At 50.6% G+C, this 19,706-nt stretch overlaps 1 protein-coding gene across 3 annotated transcripts; it reads left to right on the forward strand.

Moving 5' to 3' along the window:
• Positions 1-316: 316 nt before the first annotated feature.
• On the forward strand, positions 317-19,331 carry SYNDIG1L (synapse differentiation inducing 1 like). 3 transcript variants are annotated; one of them, XM_082449534.1, is made up of 5 exons: positions 317-1,062; positions 13,658-15,095; positions 15,293-15,795; positions 17,309-17,449; positions 17,588-19,331. In XM_082449534.1, the coding sequence occupies exons 3-5, from the start codon at positions 15,373-15,375 to the stop codon at positions 17,744-17,746; spliced, it is 723 nt and encodes a 240-aa protein (XP_082305660.1). In that variant the 5' UTR covers positions 317-1,062; positions 13,658-15,095; positions 15,293-15,372; the 3' UTR covers positions 17,747-19,331. The 3 variants fall into 3 exon arrangements, with proteins under 3 accessions (XP_082305660.1, XP_082305659.1, XP_082305661.1); XM_082449533.1 differs by having other exon boundaries at positions 14,919-15,095; XM_082449535.1 differs by having other exon boundaries at positions 14,919-15,095; positions 15,296-15,795.
• The last annotated feature ends 375 nt before the right edge of the window (positions 19,332-19,706 follow it).

Consider the following 19,706-nt stretch of genomic DNA (forward strand, 5'->3'; position numbering starts at 1 on the left):
CCTCATATGACCCCATGAGGTGATTCAGCTCCCCAATTTGGTAAGGAGAAACTCAAGGCCTTGAGAAGTTAAGTAACTTATTCAAAGTTATATAGTTAATAAGAGAGACACTAGGACCAAATCTTAGGCCCACAGTCTTTAAAGCCTGTGCACTTCCCAGCACAGCACTGTTACCTCTAAATCGAGAGATTTAATCTCTATGAGCCTGGCGTCTTCATGTGTAAAATAGAAAAAGAAAAAAAAAATGTATATATATACATATAGCCTCATAGAGTTGTTAAGAAAATTAAATGTAAGATAATAGTGGTTGAAAACATTAAAACCCGGAGTAGTGTCTGGTACATAGTAGGTGCTCAATAAGTGGTTTTTGTTTGCTTGTTTTTCTTTTTAGGGCAGATCAATGTTAAAACTCCGGGCTTGGGTGCCTAGGGGCTCCAAAATGGGAGTACCGCCCATCGCTTCTGGGGGAATGCGGGAGTAGGGTGAGGAAAAGGGCCGGGAAAGGGGGCTCGGCTCCAGGAACCAGAGACGCCAGTTCCAGCTGCGCGCCCATCGCTCCGCTGCCTCCTCTGGGCTCCCCCGACTTCCCGCCCCGCCCCGCCCCGCCCCGCCCCAGAGCGGGTCCGGAGTGCCTGGTGGGCTGATTCCGGAGCGTAGAAGGGAGCACGGAGCACGGAGGCGAGAGAGAGGCGGCGGCGGCCGAGGGAGGCGGGGAGGCGGGGGACCCTGCTCGCTGCTCTCCCTAGTCGGCGCGGAGCCGCCTCGGGCCGGGCTGAGGGCTGCGCGGCGGCGGCGGGGCCGAGTCAGGATGCGGGGCTCCCGGGACCACGCCGGGCTGGGCGGGCTGCGGCGGCGGCGGCGGCCGGTGGCGGGAGGAAGCTGTCCGCGGTGCTGAAGAGGCGGCGGCGGCGGCGGCGGAGGCGGCAGGGACCCGGGGCCGAGAGCAGAGGCGCCCTTCTGGGAGCTTCACCGAAGCCGCGAGGCGGGGGCGCCGTCGCTCACCGGCTCATGCCGGGCCCCCCAAGCCCCGCGGAGGAGGTGGGACTGCCCTCTGCGGGACAGGTAAGGAGCCGTCTGGGGGCGCAGCGGGAGCGCACAGCTAGGCGCCTAGGGGATATTGAGCTGGGGAGGGCAGTGGGACCCCTCTCAGCGATGGGGGCTCTGACTTCCTGCTGGCGGCCCGAGATAGCGCCAGGTCCATCCTTACCCTTCCCCCTACAGGCTGGAGAAGCTGGGAGGGTCCTGAGGGACTGGGGCCCAGCCAGGCACCTGGGTACCCTGACCCTACACCACCAGGCCTTGACCCCGACCTCGGGCAGCTCTGAGACACCCTGCTCACAAGGAACTGATGAGAGTCTCTTGGACTCCTCGTACCCCAGCGTCCACCAGGGCTCTGCGACACTAGGGAAATCTGAGCCAGCTTCACTAAGCTCCCCTCTCCTCCTCCAAGCCTGTTCATAAGGGTGACTGGGATGGCTCTGGTCCCTCCTGCCTCAACATTTCTTTGCCCTCAAATGGCCCTTGGGCCAAGGGATGTGCCAGGCCCATTTCTCCAGAGAAGGAGGGAGGTACCAGAAGATACCTCAGTTTTTTTCCTGGGGCCCTCTGGACTCTCATGGAAGGAGGCTGGTTTTGCAACACGCTGCTTGGTGCATGAGGGCAGAGCTGGGGAACCTGAGTCCCATTTTCTATTATGTGACTGAATACTGGTGACCCTCGACAGAGCCTGCATTTGGAGTCCTCCCTCTGTCTGGCAAGAGCATGCTGAATGAGCTCATTCAGGCCTGCAAAGTGCTTCCAGTTCTTCAGGACAGAGTTCTCTGAGTGGCAGAATGTAGTGATCAAGACAAAACTGCGTAGAGGAAGTCTGGCCTATCGCTGTGGCTGACCACTGCTTTATCCCCATCCTCTCGACCCAGCACAACTTCTCCACTGTCAGTCGTAGAAAGAGCACTAAACGAGGAGTTCCTAGCTGGGGGCTGGCATTTACTGGCTTTAGACCAGTTACCTGAGCTCTCTGAACCTCAAGTTTCCTCATACCTAAGTGGCGATAAGGTAGCTGCTCTGTTCACCTCAGGGAACTGCCTTAGGAGTCAATGAAACAATGCCCATGATTGAAGGCTTGTCAGCTGTGTGCCACCATACAAGTGTGAGCTGCTGTCACTGTCCCCATCCACCAGTCAGGCCTGCTGGCGGAGACCTGATCATTGCCACCCTTACCCCATTTTCTCCCAGCCCGGCCATGGCTTTCTTTGTCCTTGGCCTTCCTGGGGCACCAGAGTAAGTGAAGCTCAACTTATAAATCTTGAGGAGCCCAAAGGGTTCCCTCCCCTTCTCCTCTTCCATCATCACCTATAGAAGACAATATAGGGTGAGAGTCTGACTCACAGTTTTATTTTGTTTTGTTTTGTTTTTTCCCAAGAATCACAGATCTAGCGAAACAGCTCCTTGAAGGCAAGGATTGTGTTGTTTTCATCTCTTTGCTTTCCTCCACACCTCCCCTCCCCCATAGCACCTGGAAGATAGTAAGGACTCAGTAATTGGGTGTAAAATAAGAGAATGAAGTTTTAAAATATCTCAGAATAAAAGCATTTGAGTGGAAGTCAACAGCCCTGTGTTCTGGTCCCAGATCTGCCACTGACTGTCTCAGGCAGCTCCCTTCCCCTCTGTGGGCTTCAGTTTTCTCATCTGTAAAAGAAGAGGGTTGAGCTAGATGAATTTTAAGATTCTAAGCCTTGATGTTCTGTGGGGCTCTCTGAGGGCCAAGCCCACAGATCCCTCAGTTCTCCTTGAACACAGAATACCAGCTTTATTAACCTGGTTTGGGGAGTAAGTTATGTCCGCTCAGTAAAGAATTAGATTTTATTAATGGAGTAGAAGGGAACAAAGGAACCAGAAAAGGCCATGTATGGTTTTGGTGTTTTCTTCAGATTTCCCTCTCTTCCTTATTTCCCTGAGAAAGTCATGAGGGTGTACAGAGTTGCTGAGCTGGGAGGGTCCCTGCCTCCAAGCCAAGAGGCCAGGAAAGCACTCCCCCCAGAACATCACTGTGAGTAGCCAAGGGCCAGGGACCCAGTCCTAGGCCATTTCCTCCCAGGGATGCTTCCTGGTAGGGATCCCCCTCCTAAGAAGACTAGAGAAGGGCAGTCAGGAAAGATCCATCCCTGGGGAGAGTTTTTTAATTTAAAAACAAAATGATCCTCTCTGACAATAATTTTCCTCAACTGCGGCAGGCCCAGTGACGCTCAGAAAAACCTTAGCTAATTGGCACTTGGGTAGAGCTGAGCAAGCCATGCCAGTGACCTCCCCGACTTACCCTGCAAACACCCAGCCCGGGTGGGGGAACCAGCCCCTCCCCCATGTCAGCGCTTTCTGGCTCCCAGCTGTTGGTGCAGCACTGGCGAGAATCAGCTCTCAGCTCTCCGGAGTTAATGGACAGTCACTAACCCTCATAACAAAGTGATGGCAATGGTGGCAGCAGAAGGCATAGAAAGGGACTTTATTTTCTGCGAGACTGGTCTGTCGGGGTGCCGGCCTGCTGCGGGGACTAGCAAGTGCAGCACCCCTCCTTCTGCCGCTGTCTGGACAGACTTCCCACCCCCAGAGCTGTCAGGGTGCAGGGCACCTCTGGTCACCCAGGCAGACACATCTGGCTCCTCTCCCAGCCAGGGAAAACTACCCACTGGCTACTTCTTATCTTCCCCTCCAGCCCCCTCCCTACTGAGGCTCCCATTCTGACCCTCTTCACAAGGCCTCAAAGGGAAGAAGAGAGTCACCCCTGGCACGTGACTGGTTGATCTCAGTTATCTGGAGCTGGGGGTGGAGGGAGGGATGGGTGGCAGGGAGATCTGAGGAAGAGGAAGAAATCAGTGTGACATGGTCATTCAGAAATGGTGTGTGTGTGTGTGTGTATGTGTGTGTGAAGAAAGAGATTGAAACTGAAATACTCACATGCAGGCCCCTTTCCCTGGTAGCACATACAAAGTGACAGAGGCAGAGAATATCTGGAGAAATCTGTACATTATTAATTACCTTCAGGTTCAAAAGGCCAATTCATCTGTGCATCCTCAAGGGACTTCCAGCCCTAAAGTACACCATTCCAGGGAGAAAAAAGCAGAAGGAACAGGCTTCAATTTGGGAAGAAGAAACATCCCAGATCTCTAAACCTTTGGCACTTTACAACCTCCTTCCCTTCTTAGGAGCTCGGTGGACAGCCTGCCTGGAGCAAGGCCCCCTCTGCTACAAACCAGGGGACACTAAGGACTGATCTCATTCCTGCTCCTTGTATCCAGGTCCTCTCTTCTCTTGCCTCCTCCTTTATTCTCTCTCCCTCCTCCCTGCAGCTCCTCTACCACCCTGCCCCCTCCCAACCTCACCCCCCTGCCCCAAGCAAGCCAAGCGGGGAGTGAGGGCCCGATGCTAGATGTGTTATCTTCCCCCATTAGATGCACTATTTGATTCTAAGTGGTTGAGAATGAGCTGCTTCAGTGGGGAGACAGGTTGTTTCAGCAAGAATAAAGATTTGATTTCCACCTGAAAATGGACTAATTTGAGTAGTGCTGTCACCATCCCAATTCTCCCAGCAATTTTCACCTCTGTCAGCCACAAACCCACCCCACAGGCAAGCGGATTTTGCTCTGAAGGAGAAGCCAGTCCAGCCTATAGGAGCCCAGGGTGGCGGTGGATAAAAAAGAGGGTGGACTGATGTTCCCGGGAAAAGAGCAACTGAGAAGCTTCCCATTGGAGCTGAGAAGTGTTCCAGCTGTTTCTCTCTCTTTCCTGGGTTTCCCCCTCAGCCCTCTTCTCCTCATTCTCCATAGGTCCTTCAGTCATTCTCAAATCTCTCTCCAGCCCTGACCAGCACCCAGGGCTTCAACGCTATACATCAATTGCCAGGTGGAGTTTCTACTCTTATATCACAAAGGCACTTTAAAACCAAACTCAAACACGTATTCTCATTCTGCTCTTCGTTTACGTGTGTGTGTGTGTGTGTGTGTGTGTGTGTGTTTCATTTTTCCAGCTTGGTACTTGATGACCCGTTTCAATCTAAATATTCTTTTTTTTTTTTTTCAGCTCAGGAAACACGTTCTGCTTTTACTTCTTTATTTACTATTTTTCTCCTCCAGTGTCTCTGTTCTGTCTTTCTGACAATCCTGTTAGATGGATGTTCTATCTCCTGGGACTCTCCTCCATGACTCTTAACTTGCATATCTTCCATCTTTTTGTCTTTTTGCTCTATGTCTTGGGAAATTTCATTAACTTTTTCTTTTACATGAAAAAGTTAGTCTTTAACTGTGATCATTCTATTATCCAGCTTCTCCAATGAATTTTTGAAAATTTAGACAATTATTTTCAATTTCAAAAATACTTTTTTGTTCTTTGACTGCTCCTTTTTCATAGCAGCCTGTTCTTCTTTTATGGATGCAATGTCCCCTTACATCTCTCTAAGGACATGAGTTGAAAAAAATTTTTAATATCTTTTCTATAACTTGAATGATTTGGGAATCTTATTGGGTCAATTTTCTATTTGTTTATTTAATCTTTCTCTTTTATTTTCATGTAGCTGTTTTTCATAATCCTCTGAAGTTGGGTAAGTTTGTTTCCCTAACAGCCCTCTCCTTTGAACAGGAATTGTTCTTACTTCTGGTGTTTGGGACTGTGAGTGTCTCTGTACTGATTTCTTCACCAGGGAATCTTATCTGTTCTTTATCTCCTAGAAATTCCTCTGTGTTTCTGATCCACTGATATCATTCTTTTCTGTTTTCCAGTTTTGCTGTGGTTTTATTCTTTTGAAAATATATGTCCTGTCATTTTAATGGAAACTTAAGAGGGAGAAGAGGTGGTCATTTGTGCTCAGGCTGCCTTCTTGAACCAACAGCTTCCCCCTAGATTTTTTGCCTAAGTTGGTGGCATCATCTTCTACTTAGTCAAAAAAAAAACAACCCAGAACCTGGAAGTCATTCTTGCTCCTACCTCTCCCTCACTTATAGTTAGTCTCAAAGTCCTATTCATTTAGCCTCCTAACTACTCCTCAGGTATGACTCTTCATCTCCATCCATTTTGCTATAGATCAGGTTCAGATCCTCATCCTCTCCTGCCCCCATTTTTACAATATTCTCTTAACAGAACTTCTATTTTCACACTCTTCAAATCCTTTCTGCTGCCACCCAGAGTGCTCTGCCTAAAACATGGGTATGACCATATCACTTCCTTGCTACAACCATCATTGGCTCCCCACTGCCCAAAGAAAAAAGCTTCTCTGCAAGGAATAGGAAGCCTTCCCACGTCTCTTGCTTGATTCCATCAATACCAAGCCACCTGGTTTCCCCTCTATAACACCACCCCATGCCTCTGTGCTGTTTCCCTGCTGCAAATGCTCTTCTCTCATTGTCTCACCTAATGACTCATTTTTTTCTTCAAGACTCAGTTCACATGTCACCTGCTGTGAAAGCCTTTTCCTAGTTCCCACCATCACCTCCACTCCCATCTCAGGACAGGAGTCCCACATCAGGGCACACATAACACTCCACGGACGGCTAGCACAACTTACTCCATGGCATTGAAACTTTGTATTTGCTAGTCTGTAGTCTCCACTCCTCCTCAAAACAGGTACCACTTCTGGTTTGTTTTTGCATTCCAAGAACAGGTCTGAATTGCTTAAGAAATGTTTGTTGTGCAGAACTAAATGTGCCCCAGCCAGATGTGCTCCACCCATCCCAGTCCTGGAAAGTACTTTCTTAAGGAGGAGACTCAGCACACCTAGCTCACTCATTCACTAATTCATTCACTCATTCATGAAATCAACTGTTTATGGAATGCCTACTATGTGCCAGGCAAGGGGCTGCAAGTATGAGGGAGCAGACACAGTCCCCCCCCTCTCGAAGCTCGCGAGCTCTGGTGAGGGAGAAAGACACTAATCAAGGAATCACACGTATATAGAGACCGTGATAAGCTCTTGGAGAGGAAGAGCTGGAGCCTGGAGAGCAGATAACCAGGCAACCTAAATCCAGGCTGAGTATGGACGGGTGACCTCCCTAAGGAGGTGACTTTTGAGCTGAGAGCTGAAGTATTCTGATGTGCATGGAGACAATGCTTCTGAGCAGTGCAGCTGTGAGATAAAGGAGAGGGAGAGGACAGGAGCTGAAGCGGGGAAGTGGCACTGAGGACAGATGTTCCAGTTATCTGTTCCTGCCTAACTACCCCAAAATTTAGTGGCTAAAACAATGGACATTTTATTATATATCACAATGTTTAGGGTCAGAAATTCATGCAGGTTTGAGCTATGTGATTATTCCACTCCATGTGGCATGGACAGAGGTCACCCTGTGGTATTCAGAGGACAGATGGCCTGGTTTGAAAAGTCCAAGATGGCTTCACTCATGTCTGGCATCTTGGGGATGACCAGAAGGCTGGGCTCAGCAGGCTCCACCGACCAGAACATTACACACACAGCCCCTCCAGCATGACGGCCTCAGAGTAATCCACAGCAGCTCAGGGTCCCAAGAGTGAGTAGTCTAGCAAACAAGGTGAAGGCTTCATGGCCTTTTATAACCTGGCCTCTGAAGTCTCATAACATCACTTTTGCTGTGCTCTGTGGTGGAAGCAGTCACAAGCCCACTCAGATTAGACAGGAGGGACATAGACCCCTGCCTCTCGATGGGAGGAAAGGATTGGCAGTCGGGTTTTACAGTTATCACTTTTTTAAGCCAGGGGAACAACAATATGTTTAAGTGCCATTAGGAAGGATCAGGAGTTTGGAGCCTTTGAAGACAGAGGAGAGAGAAAGGGTAATCCATTGCGTTAGCTTCCTGAGCAGGCAGCTGAAGCAAAGAAAGCTGAATTCCCCATTTTCCCTCAACTCTGCTGCCTTCCAACCTGACCCCAACCCGACTCTTGCTCTCTTTACTGTGAGATGCAACAAGCTGCAACCATGACTCCAAAGCTGGCTTGGGGGCTCTCTTGCTTACAGGCCAGAAATCATCAAATCCAGCCCTAAGCCATCTACAAACAGCCACCAAAGTCACAGCACTTCACAGTTTACAGAACAGTTTACATATTATCTGCCTGGAAGATGGTCTAGCACCTATTCTTAAAGACAGCACCTCTTCCCTGGATTGTAATCATTTCTATTTAATCTTCTGCCCTGCTAGGAAGTTCTGGCTTTTATCTTACAGCTTAGAAGCAATCTCTCTTGTTGCACTGAGAGATAGTGGTCAGAGGTTGAGCTCCCTCACAATAACTCCGTATTTATTTGAATCCAGACCTTAAGGTTATCTAGGCAGCCATCTCTGGGCTGCTAAATCACCACAAATCTCTTAATCTTTTCTCAAAGCTCCCATTTCCCATTCCCTTCACTAAGGCCCTGGTTTTAACCCATTCAAGACCAAGTTTTCATCATGCTCACACCCACACCATTTATCACAACCCTCTACACACGGGTAGGCTCTGAAAGGTGTAATAAATGAAAGGCCAGGATTTGGATTCAGTTAAACCGAGGTTCAAATCCAGGGTCTGTCACTGTTTAAGCTTGGGCAAGTTACTTAACTTTTCTGAGCCTCAGTTTCCTCATCTGAAAAATGAGAAATAATAATAGCCAATTTCATGAATTGTTGTACAGTTTTGAGATAAAGTGTGTGAAACACGGGGCTCATGTGAGGATGCAGTAAATAGTAGCTGTTATAATTTTACAGGCTTCTGATAAGGACTGGCCCCATCCTCCTGGTCCCACATCACACTGTCCCTGTGGTCTCTCTCTTTTATTTATTTATTTATTTATTTATTTATTTATTTATGGTTGTGTTGGTTCTTTGTTGCTGCCCGTGGGCTTTCTCTAGTTGTGGTGAGCGGGGGCTACTCTTCGTTGCGGTGCACTGGCTTCTCATTGAGGTGGCTTCTCTTGTTGCAGAGCACGGGCTCTAGGCGCACGGGCTTCAGTAATTGTGACTCGCGGGCTCTAGAGCACAGGCTCAGTAGTTGTGGCGCACAGGCTTAGTTGCTCCGCAGCATGTGGGATCTTCCCGGACCAGGGCTCGAACCCATGTCCCCTGCACTGGCAGGCGGATTCTTAACCACTGCGCCTGTGGTCTCTTTTTAACAGTATTCATGGTGCCTCTTCCCAGACATTACAGAGCCCACCAGGCAGTGCATGCAAAACACTTCCTCTAAGCCCGACGCCCACAGCTAATCCTGAACTTGATGCTGTTCAGGCCAGCATGAGCTCTGATCAGACAGACCTGGGTCAAATGGGGCTCTGTCACTCTCCAGCTGTGTGTTCTCAGAAAACCTATTTAACCTCTCTGAGTTGCATCCTCCCCACCCATGTGAAAGAGGATGGATTCAATGAGATAACTGCATTTGAAGCACTTGGCATGGTGTTCAAACAAAGCAAGCACTCAATAGATGGCAGCTGACATGTAAGGACACCAGAGCACAGTCGCTCTTGAGTCAGACTTCCAGGGTCCATGCCCAGCTCACCACTCACCAGCTGTGTGCCTGTGGGCACTTATAACTTTCTTATGCCTCAATGTCTTTATCTGTAAAATGGAGATAATGATTCATAGAGTTACTGTAAAGGATTAAATGAGATAATACAGCAAATTTGGAACAGTGCCTAGAACACAGTAAGAATTTAGTAAGTGTTGAGGTGTTATTATTTCATCCTTTAAATCTGAATTTTTTTGTATTTCTGTATTTAGGGTACATTGATTATTAGTAGCATGTAGTTGGATTGTGTTGTTTTAAAATTTTAGTCTTTGTCTTTTTAAAAAAATCAGCTTTGAGGTATAATATACATACAATAATAGTCACTAATTTCAGGTGTACAATTCAGTGAGTTTTGTGAAATACCTGCAGTCATGTAACCACTACCATGTTTCTCTCTTCTGTGGAATCTTGGCACCTTGACCCCTGAAGTTCTTGCTCCCTTGGTGATTCTTCAATGCCTTCATATTTTCCCCTAGCTTTTCTAGCTATCATTGGCTGGTTCGGTGTGATACAAGTTAGTCTGCAACTGCTGGAAAGGAAGCCCTCTGTCCTATTGTTATTCTCCCACTAGAATTATAGTGTCAAAATGAGTGTTTAGAAGAGTTCAGTTCCTGGCACGTTGCAAAAAGCTCAATAAGTAAGTTCTTCTTCTTCTTCTCCCAGTAGAATCCCAGGGTCATGTTGAGCTGAGCTGTTAAAAATCAACCCCTTCCACTCCTTCTACCCTTTCCATACATTTTATAGATAAACAAACTAATGTCACACTGTATGCTGGACTCCAGTGCAATCAGACTCCCGTGGGAGGCTGTATTTGGACTCCGGTGGATTCCTGGGTGGTTTCCTGTCCCTAGTCTGGGAGGTGTCATTGTGCTCTCCTTTCCCAAATCAGGGCATGGAAAACCTTAGGGCCCAGTTCACTTCTCAGCTCAAAAGGAAACAAGCCAGGGACTGTGGCTTCACAGACGCACCTCTCTCCCTCTCCTCTTGCGGGGCCCAGACCTCCAGCCATGACCACACGTTTGGAGCAATCTTCTTACATTCAGAATCCCAGACATCTCATGTTTTCCTCTGGAGCTGAGTGCACACGTGCGCGTGCGCATGTGCACACACACACACACACAAACACACACACACACACAGAGGAACATGTTCACCAGCAAGTGTGCATGTACCCAGTACCATACACAGTTTGGAAGGACACGCAGTCCAGGTGAGACCAGGCAGCAGAGGTGGAGATGATAATTGCTCTGCATTGAATGCTGGTCCCTTATTCCAGGGAACAGAGAGAGAGAGGCAGCCCTAAGCAACAGGCCAAAGGTCAGGCCAGGCCAAGGGCAGAGAAGGCTGCACCTGGAGCCCAGCCACCACCTCCTGCTGGCCAGGACTCGGTGCTGGGTCCCCAGGGTCAGCTCGGTGAACTCCTGTGTGGCCCTAGCAGATTATGGAAAGAACATGACCTGTTAGAGAACCGTGACCCTTGGCTTGACTGTGAGCAGGTACTGCAGCCCCTGACTTGGTTGGAGGTGTGGGTGTGAGTATGCACTTGCGTGAGTGCATGTATGTGCATGTGTGTGTGACGTGCCTCTCTGTGCATACTGGGGGGAGCGGGGGGCAGGTTTTGATGCTGTGCTCAGCCTCCAAACTCAGAAGGAATGCCCCAGCCTGGGGAGGGTTTGTTTTTGTTTTGTTTTGTTTTTTATTTTTGGCTGTGTTGGGTCTTCATTTCTGTGCGAGGGCTTTCTCTAGTTGTGGCGAGCGGGGGCCACTCCTCATCGCGGTGCGCAGGCCTCTCACCATCGCGGCCTCTCCCGTTGCAGAGCACAGGCTCCAGACGCGCAGGCTCAGCAGTTGTGGCTCACGGACCCAGTTGCTCCGCGGCATGTGGGATCCTCCCAGACCAGGGCTCGAACCTGTGTCCCCCGCATCAGCAGGGAGACTCCCAACCACTGCGCCACCAGGGAAGCCCCCTGGGGAGGTTTTAAACTGATTTTAGATAATTTGGCTCAGAAGAAATCCATTAATTTTTGCCTGGTTTAAAAGTAGTGCATGCTCATCGTAAAAAAGTGAATGTGGAAAACAGAAAACACATGGTGTCAAAAAAAAAAAAATATGAAAAGCACCTGTGCTCCCACCCCTGGAGATAATCACTGTTGACATTTTGGCAGAGTTGAGATTACGTGCACATACGGTGTTCTTTGCTCCCCTCTCGCTGAATCTGCAGAGAGCATTTTCTCATGTTATTCCTCTTTGCAAACCTGTTTGAAGGCCTTGTACCGTTGTGTTGTTGCACCATAATTTACTTAACTTGTCCCCAAATGTTGGACGTTCAGGTGGCTTCCAGTTTGTCCCTACTGTGGAAAACCCGGGGTGAATGCACACTTCATGTTTGTGCATGAAGTGCTGAGAAGTTCTGCCTAAAGGTGCCATCAGGGTATGTGTGTGTTGGGGGGTTGGAGAGTAGTGATCCAGGCGAGGCTGTGTGGCTTGGGTTTCCGAGGCTCAGCTGGGTGTACTTTGACCAAGAGAGGGTGGCTGGTGGGAGCAGGGGGGTGAGCTGGGACACAGCCACTCCTGCCGGCCCTGGACAAGCGCCCTGCAAATGCCCCTATGGTCTTCAGAGCTCCAGGGCCTGATTCTTGGACATAAGTCTCCCTCCTTTGCTTCTGGGGGATTAGAGCTTGGCCTCTTGGTGAGGCAGAGCACAGAGCAGGGGTGAATTTGGTGCATTAATCTGTTCCGAGGGCCCTAGGGCTGATCTCCCCAACCCTACTCCCTCAGAAAGGCCCCTGCATACCTCTGCCCACATGGATGGAAGCGCAGAGGGTGGGCAAGGTGAGCAGGGGCAGGGGCCAGGTGGAGGGGCAGGGCCGGGACGGGGGCAGCCCAGGGGGAGCGGGAAGCTGGGCAATAACTCCTTGGCTCCACGGCCCATTTGGCAAATAGACGTGTTGCCTTTCCTTTGCCTCCCTCAACCTGCTGGAGGGGCCGTAGTGGGGAAGGTGACAACTGCACTCACTGGGGGGCTGAATGTGCTCATCTCTTCCTGACTATTGAAGAAGGTAGGGAGTGGGGGGATTTCACTTCTGAGGGGCTCCTTGAAGCTATGGGATCACGGTGTATTAGTGCCACCATCACATCAATGGCTGTTTAATCCAACCCCTCTTGTTACAGATGGAGAAACTGACTGTAACTGTGCCAGGTCAAAAAGCTAATGGGGGTGGAGCAGGAATGGAAACTCAGCGTACCTAACTGAGTACATGTGCCTATGGTCACATGTCCTTTGGCTCCACATCTGTGGGTCACTGGTGGGGGGAGGTTGTGACAGGGGCTCCGAAACTGCCCTTGGGGGTTAGAGAGACTAGCCCTGCTGGGAATCTGCCCCAAGGAGCCCAGGCGTGAGCGTGGCCCTGTGAGGCCTCTGCCTTGGGTGCCCAGCTCCCCACCAGCAGGAAGGAGCCCTTCCACGTCACTACAGTCCAAGGGCTCCCTCCCTGCATGTTTGCCCTCTGGAGAGGAAGGAGAGAGAAGTAGTGAGGCCCCTGCATTTGTGAGCAGCCCCGAAAGCAGTGACCTAAGCTCCCCCCCTTCCCCAGTCTCTGTATGTGGAGAAACTTCTGCCACAGCTGGTTAACGCACCCACAGGGCCTCCAGGCGCATAGCAGTCCAGTGTCTCAAGCACCATTTGTGCCCTCCCTGGGTGAAGAGCTGGGCACCTGGACCACATGCTCTTCTTCGCGCCCCTCCAGGATTCTTTGTTAGACATTCTTGGAACCCCAGCTCCAAGGCCGCACCTCTAGGTGGCTCAGAGCCTCTGAGCCAGGGGCAGTCTCTCCTTGATCCTTTGCCCCGAGGCAGGCAACAGCCCACCCTCTGCCCTCATAGCAACCCAGCCAGGAGAGCCTGGCCCCCCCAAGGACATTCCCTCGCTGCCCTCCCCCAATCTTGCCTGGCCCTCTTCCTCCCCTCGCTCTGTCCCATTCCCTGGGCATTATTACTGGGGCCATGCTCTGTCTTTAGGGTTCCCCAAGAACCAGCTTTCTAGAATCCAGCCACTTCTCTTGGGGCAGAAGAAATGTCCTTTGCAAGGCTTTGGCTGTGAATTCTTGGTGGGGAATAGGACTGGGGAAGATAAACTCAGCCCGGAGGGCAAAAATATCTCACCCTTTACCATTAGCAGAGCACCAGCTAGAAGGCCAAAAAAGGCCCTGGCCAGGGACGGGGGTGAAGACAAGTTCTAAAGCCCAGAAATGAGCATAGCAGCCCCTCCCACTTATAGTCTACAACATACTTGCATCTCGGCCAGCTCTGGATCCTCAAAACAACCTCGTGTGGTGGGCAGGGATTATCATCTGCACTGTACAGGTGAGGAAACCAGAAGGGCATGAAAGTTTGCCCAAAGTGTCAGGGCCAGGACTGAGTCTCCAACCTCCAGGTTATAAATCCAGGGCAAGACATGACCCTGGCCCCCACCAGCTTCATGATGTGCCTGGGAGGGAGACAGCAAGCCTCCTGAGGCCACCTGGCGTGCCCCTCCTCTCTCTCCAGACCCCACTTCTACCTGCCACACCCCGGAGTGTGTATGGATTTGCTGTAGACACACTCAAAAGTTGCCTTTTTCTTCTTCAGCCAGTCCTGAGCACCCACTATGCGCCCTTCCCAAATGCACAGTAGGTGCTCAGGGCTGGCTGAAAGACGAAGAGGCAGCCCCTGAGGGTGTCTACATTTCCAGCTGGGATGTGCAAGTCCAGATCTTAGCACCCAGGAAGCCCTGCCCCAGATCCCACAATTTGCCTTATAAGGGAGGTTAGCCTAAGGTGCATCCCCCTAAGACCATACCTGGGGAGAAGCATCCTTCCTCAGGAAGAACTGACCTCTGTGAGCACATGGCATGTAGCGAGCTCTGAGCTAACAGTGGTCCCACCCAACCCTAGAACAAATCCTCTGTCAACCCAACATCCCACCTGCCACCAAGTCCTGTCAGTATCTCCCAAGGCCGGCCCCCTTTTCTCCATCTCCTCACCGTTGAGTCCCAGTTGTCCTCAACTTACCTGAAGCCATGGCAAAGCCTCCTGTTGGTGTCAGAGTCAGTCCAAGCCACCCCCCACACACAGCCCCAAGGAAGGCTTCAGGACCCAAATCTCATCCTATCACCCCTACCAAGACCCCTGAAGGCCCCTTAGACCTAAACGGGGTTGCACGATCTGGGCCTGCACTCCATCTCACACCTTTCTCTGTACCCTGAGCCACACCAGCCTTCTCTCAGCTCCCTTGCCTACCATCCTTTATTTGGCCTCTGCGTGAAACGTGTCCCCCCTCCCCTCACCTTGTCAGCTCATCTTCTTCCTTCAGATCTCAGTTCAAAAGCCTCCCCTGCGCCTCTGTGTCAGTTCTATCCATCGTACATTCTCACACCCTCTGCTGTACTTCTCCTTCAGGGCAGGCGTTTTCTCCACCAGTTGTAAGCTCTGGAAGACAAAGTGTGCATCTTTCTTCCTCTCCCCGCTTCCCGCCCTTCTCACCATCGCATCCCCAGCATCTGTCCAGTGCCCGGCCATCGCTGATGCTCAATAACTATGTGTTGAATGGATAAATGAATGAACCAACTCTATGAGGTAAGTACTGCTGCTATCCCCAATCTGCAGACAAAGAAACAGAGATTCTGAGGAGTTGAGTGGCCAACTCAAGGTCCCGCGGCTGGCCGGTGGTACAGGAAGGGTCTAGAGCAAGTCAGACTGCAGAGTCTGTGCTCTTCACCACTTCCGGTCCTGCATCCAGAATGCCGGCCTCAGTGTCTGTCTTGCTCTCCCAGCAGGCTCTCTGAGGACTGCTCAGCTGGCCACCAAGTCCTGGGGCTCTGGGGCTCTCCTCCCCAGAGCTGCCCCCAGAACCATGGAGAGTCTGAGTGAGCTACAGAACCCACTGCTGCCTCGGAACCCCGCACACCTCCATGGCCCCTACCCCTACCCCGAGGCTTCTCCCGCCTGGCCGTGCCGGGAGAAGATCTACTCCTACCTCCTGGGTGGTGCTGGCCCTGCTCACGCCCACCAGCTCCTGGACCCAGGATCCCTGCAGCTGGCCGTGGAGGCCTGGTACAGGCCCAACTGCCTCCTGGGGAGGGACAAGGTCAAGGAGCCCAGGGCAGGCAGCTGCGAAACCAGTTTCACAGAGAGCAGGGAGCCCCCCGCTGGGCCTACGGAGCGGTCCACAGAACCTGGCCAAGCGGAAGAGGATGTCACCATCCAGACTGTGTCCTACGGGGTTCAAGAGGAGCTCCAAGGCCAAGAGGACGACCAGGAGGAGGAGGAGGAGGAGGTGAGTATGTGTGTTCAAAATGCAGATTCTTGGGTTCACCTCCAGGTGTTGAGATTCTGTAGGCCTGGCTTGGGGTCCAGGAATCTGTATGTTACCAAAGAAAAGGCACTTCTGACACAGGTGCTATCTACACTTTGAGAAACACTAGCTTGGGCTATTTTTTAAGATTAACTGCATTAGGGTATCTTTTTTATTGAATTATAGTTGATTTACAATATTATGTAAGTAGGTGTACAACATAGCAATTCACAATTTTTAAGGGTTATGAATATTTAATTTTTTAATAGCATTTTTTGTTCTTGTTTTTTTCTAGCTCAATCGAGAGATAATTGGTATATAACATTGTTTAAGTTTAAGGTGTATAATGCCATGATTTGATTCATGTACGTATTGCAAAATGTTTACCACAATAAGGTTAGTTAACACATCCTTCACCTCACATAATTACCATTTTGCTGTTGTTGTTATAGTGAGAACATTTAAGATCTACTTTCTTAGAACTTTCAATTGTATGATACGTTATTGTTAACTACAGTCACCACGCTGTATTAGATCCCCAGAACTTATTCCTCTTATAACTGGAAGTTTGTACTCTTTAACCAACATCTCCTCATTTCCCCCACTCCCCAGCCCCTGGCAACCACCAATCTACTCACTGTTTCTATGAGTTCAGCTTTTTTAGATCCTACATATAAGTGAGATCATATGGTATATGTCTTTCTTTATCTGACTTATTTCACTTAGCATAATGCATCAAGATTCATGTTGTCCCAAATGGCAGGATTTCCTTCTTTTTATGGCTGAATAATATTCCATTGTACATATAGATATAGATAGATAGATGATAGATAGATAGATAGATAGATAGATAGATAGATGATAGATAAATAGATAACATTGTCTTTATCCATTCATCCATCCATCTATGGACTTTTAGACTTTGAGGAAAGTTCACCTTGTTCTTGTTTTCTTAATTATATAAGTAATTTATGTCAATATAGAAAACCATTCAAAGGTAACTATTATTTTAGTGGATGATCTTACAGTCTTTTTTACTTATGTGTTTTTTTCCTACCCTGCTCCCCAAAAGAGATCTTGCTATATACACAGTTCTATAACAGAAACTTTCCTCTCTAAGGAACATATTTCAGTTTTGCTCCACATAATCTAATATTTTCTACAAGGTGATTTTTAAGGGTTACATGGTATCCCATTGTAGGTTCTTCCATCATTTATTAACCCAATTTCCTGGTCATTGGGTGTTGAGATTGTTTCTAATCTTTCACAATTACTATCCTATGATGAACATTCCGGTACGTGTATATTTGTATTCTTTCCTAGTGATAAATTCCTAAGGGTGGAATCACTGGGCCATTCACTGTCAAAGCTTTTGGTAGAGAGTACCGAGCCCAACCCACACTCCCACTAACAACAGATGGTCTGCCCGTTGCCCCACATCACTGCCAATGGGTGATCCTGGGCCAGGTCACAAGAGCCCACTCATGTTTTGCAGAGTGATGCAACCTCGACAGAGAGTGAAAGTGAAGACAACTTCCTTACGCTGCCTCCCAGGGACCACCTGGGTCTCACTATCTTCTCCATGCTCTGCTGCTTCTGGCCACTGGGCATAGCTGCCTTCTACTTCTCCCAGGGGGTAAGAGCCCGTGGGGCCCAGGGCTTCTGCTTTGGCCACCCCGCTCCTCTGGGGGGCCTGGGGTCAGGGCCTGGCGGGCTGGGGCTGTTTTGCTGGGCGTGGGGATGCTCCCTTTCATCAGCGCCTCTCTCTCCCTAGACCAGCAAGGCCATCTCCAAGGGGGACTTCCGCCTGGCCAGCACCACCTCTCGCCGGGCCCTATTCCTGGCCACACTCTCCATCGCCATCGGGGCTGGTCTCTATGTGGCCGTGGTGGTAGCCCTGGCAGCTTACATGTCCCAGAATGGTCACAGCTAGTGGCCAAGAAGTTCTGGCGTCCTGACTCCCCTGCTCCGCCTGAGGAGGCAGGGGGGCTTGGGGTAGCAGACTCTCTGGGGAGTCCTGGCCCCTGAAGACAACTCATGAGGGTGGCTTATCGGGAGGAGGCCTCCCAGGCTGCAGCCTGAGGGGTGCAACCTTCACTTCTTCCTGCCTGTTGCAACCAGCCTAAAGCAGGGCTGGAAGCATCACTCTCCAGCCCAGGCTATGTTGGGAAGCAGGAGAGGGTAGGGCTGCCCACCTGGCCATCCAGGCAGGGCCTCCCTCTAGCTGGGAGCTCTCCCCATTCTGCTTATTTCCTAAAGGGTCTCCTGCCCTGCAAGCACCCCACTATCCGACTCTGTTAACCTCTCCACAGAGAAAGAACAGATTACAGGGAGGGAAAGGAATGCCTGGGGAGAAGAGGAGCTGAGCCAGTCCTTGCAGCCCACAGGAATCTCCACCTGGGACACCCTGACCTTCCCCAACTCCACTCGCTGGCTCATGATGCCCAGACCTCAGCCAGCCAAGAGGGAAATACATAGAGACATAGGGACCCCTTGGTCTTTCTGGTTCTGGAGGGCGCTTACCTCTCCTGTGGGCTTGTAAGACAGTGTAGATTCTAGGTAGAGAAGGGACATCTCGGGTGTATAAACTCTGTACTGAGGGCAGGTTCTTGGAGCGTCTCTGTGCAGGAACGAAAGGCAGATGAGATGACACAAAGCCTGGAGGGCCCTGGAATAGTGTTGCCCCTGTTCCCCCAACATCCTTTTCTAGGCTCCTCCCGGGGGGCTCTGAGCTGGCACCATCCCAGGTAGACAGAGAGAGAGTGCCATCAGCCCAGCAGCCACTGAGCACAGGACCCTAGATCCAGCCCTGTGGGAACATAGCGAGGAGACCCTGGGCAGTGAGTGAGATGAGGGGAGGGACACGGGCCTGGCAGGGCAGCTGAGCAGTCCAGGAAGGCTTCCTAGAGGAGGTGAGCAAGATCTAGATGGATGAGGAGAATGTATCTAAGGGATACTAAGGGATGACCCTTAGTATTCATGGGCAGGGATGTGGCAGGAGCCTCCCAAGGGGGGTTCAAAGCTGTTTGGATTATGCCTAGAACATCCAGGCTGGAGCCAAACTGAGGGCTCCACCAACTCAAGGAAGAGGAAGGTCAGGCCTGTGTCTCAAAGGCCAGTAATGTTTTCCCACCTCTGAATGCTGGACCCCTGGTCAGCCTTGGAGCTTCTTCACTGGCACCCTGGCTCAGAGCTGCTCTTAACACCCTCAACCTCTAGGAATCCTCCAGAATTCTAGAGACATCCAGACAGGCAGGAGGAGCACATTGTGAGGGCAGGCCTTTCAGAGTTCAAGCTATGGACCTCACTGTGCACAATCTGCGGACCTGGTCATTCCCGTCCCCCACCCAGAGCTCGGGGCTATGAATCCACCAACTTGTCCCACCATCCTCCCTAATCCCAGGCGTTACCCAGCCCTCCATTCCCTGCATCCCCTGAAGTCTCACAGGCCCAGGATCAGCAGTTTTAATGTCCCATTATTGTATATAATTATCCTTGTAATAAACATTTCTGTAACACCTGGTGCCCTCTGGGCCTCTTACTGTCCTCGCCTGCCTCCACCTTTGCCTGCGTCCATTTCTTCCCCAAGACTGACCTCCATCCCCAAGTCTACTGCTCCTGGCCCCTAGCAGCATGTTCTTGAGAGGACATGCCCACACCCAGGCCTTAGGAGAAGGGGGAGGCACTCTGGCTTGGAGGAATTCTCTGCTCAGGGTAGCCTGGATGCAGGGTGATGGCGTGCATTTGACTCTGCGAGATAAGGCAAGGTCCATGCTGAAGAAAAATCCCTTCTAGACTCGAAGGCCTTGGAGATCAGGCGGAAGGGATGCGAGCCAGGGTGACTGAGGCTCCACTGAGCTGCCTGGAGCTATCAAGGGTGGACACAAGGTACG

This window comes from Balaenoptera physalus, assembly GCF_965194825.1.
Source record: "Balaenoptera physalus genome assembly, chromosome: 2".
Lineage (NCBI taxonomy): Eukaryota > Metazoa > Chordata > Mammalia > Artiodactyla > Balaenopteridae > Balaenoptera > Balaenoptera physalus.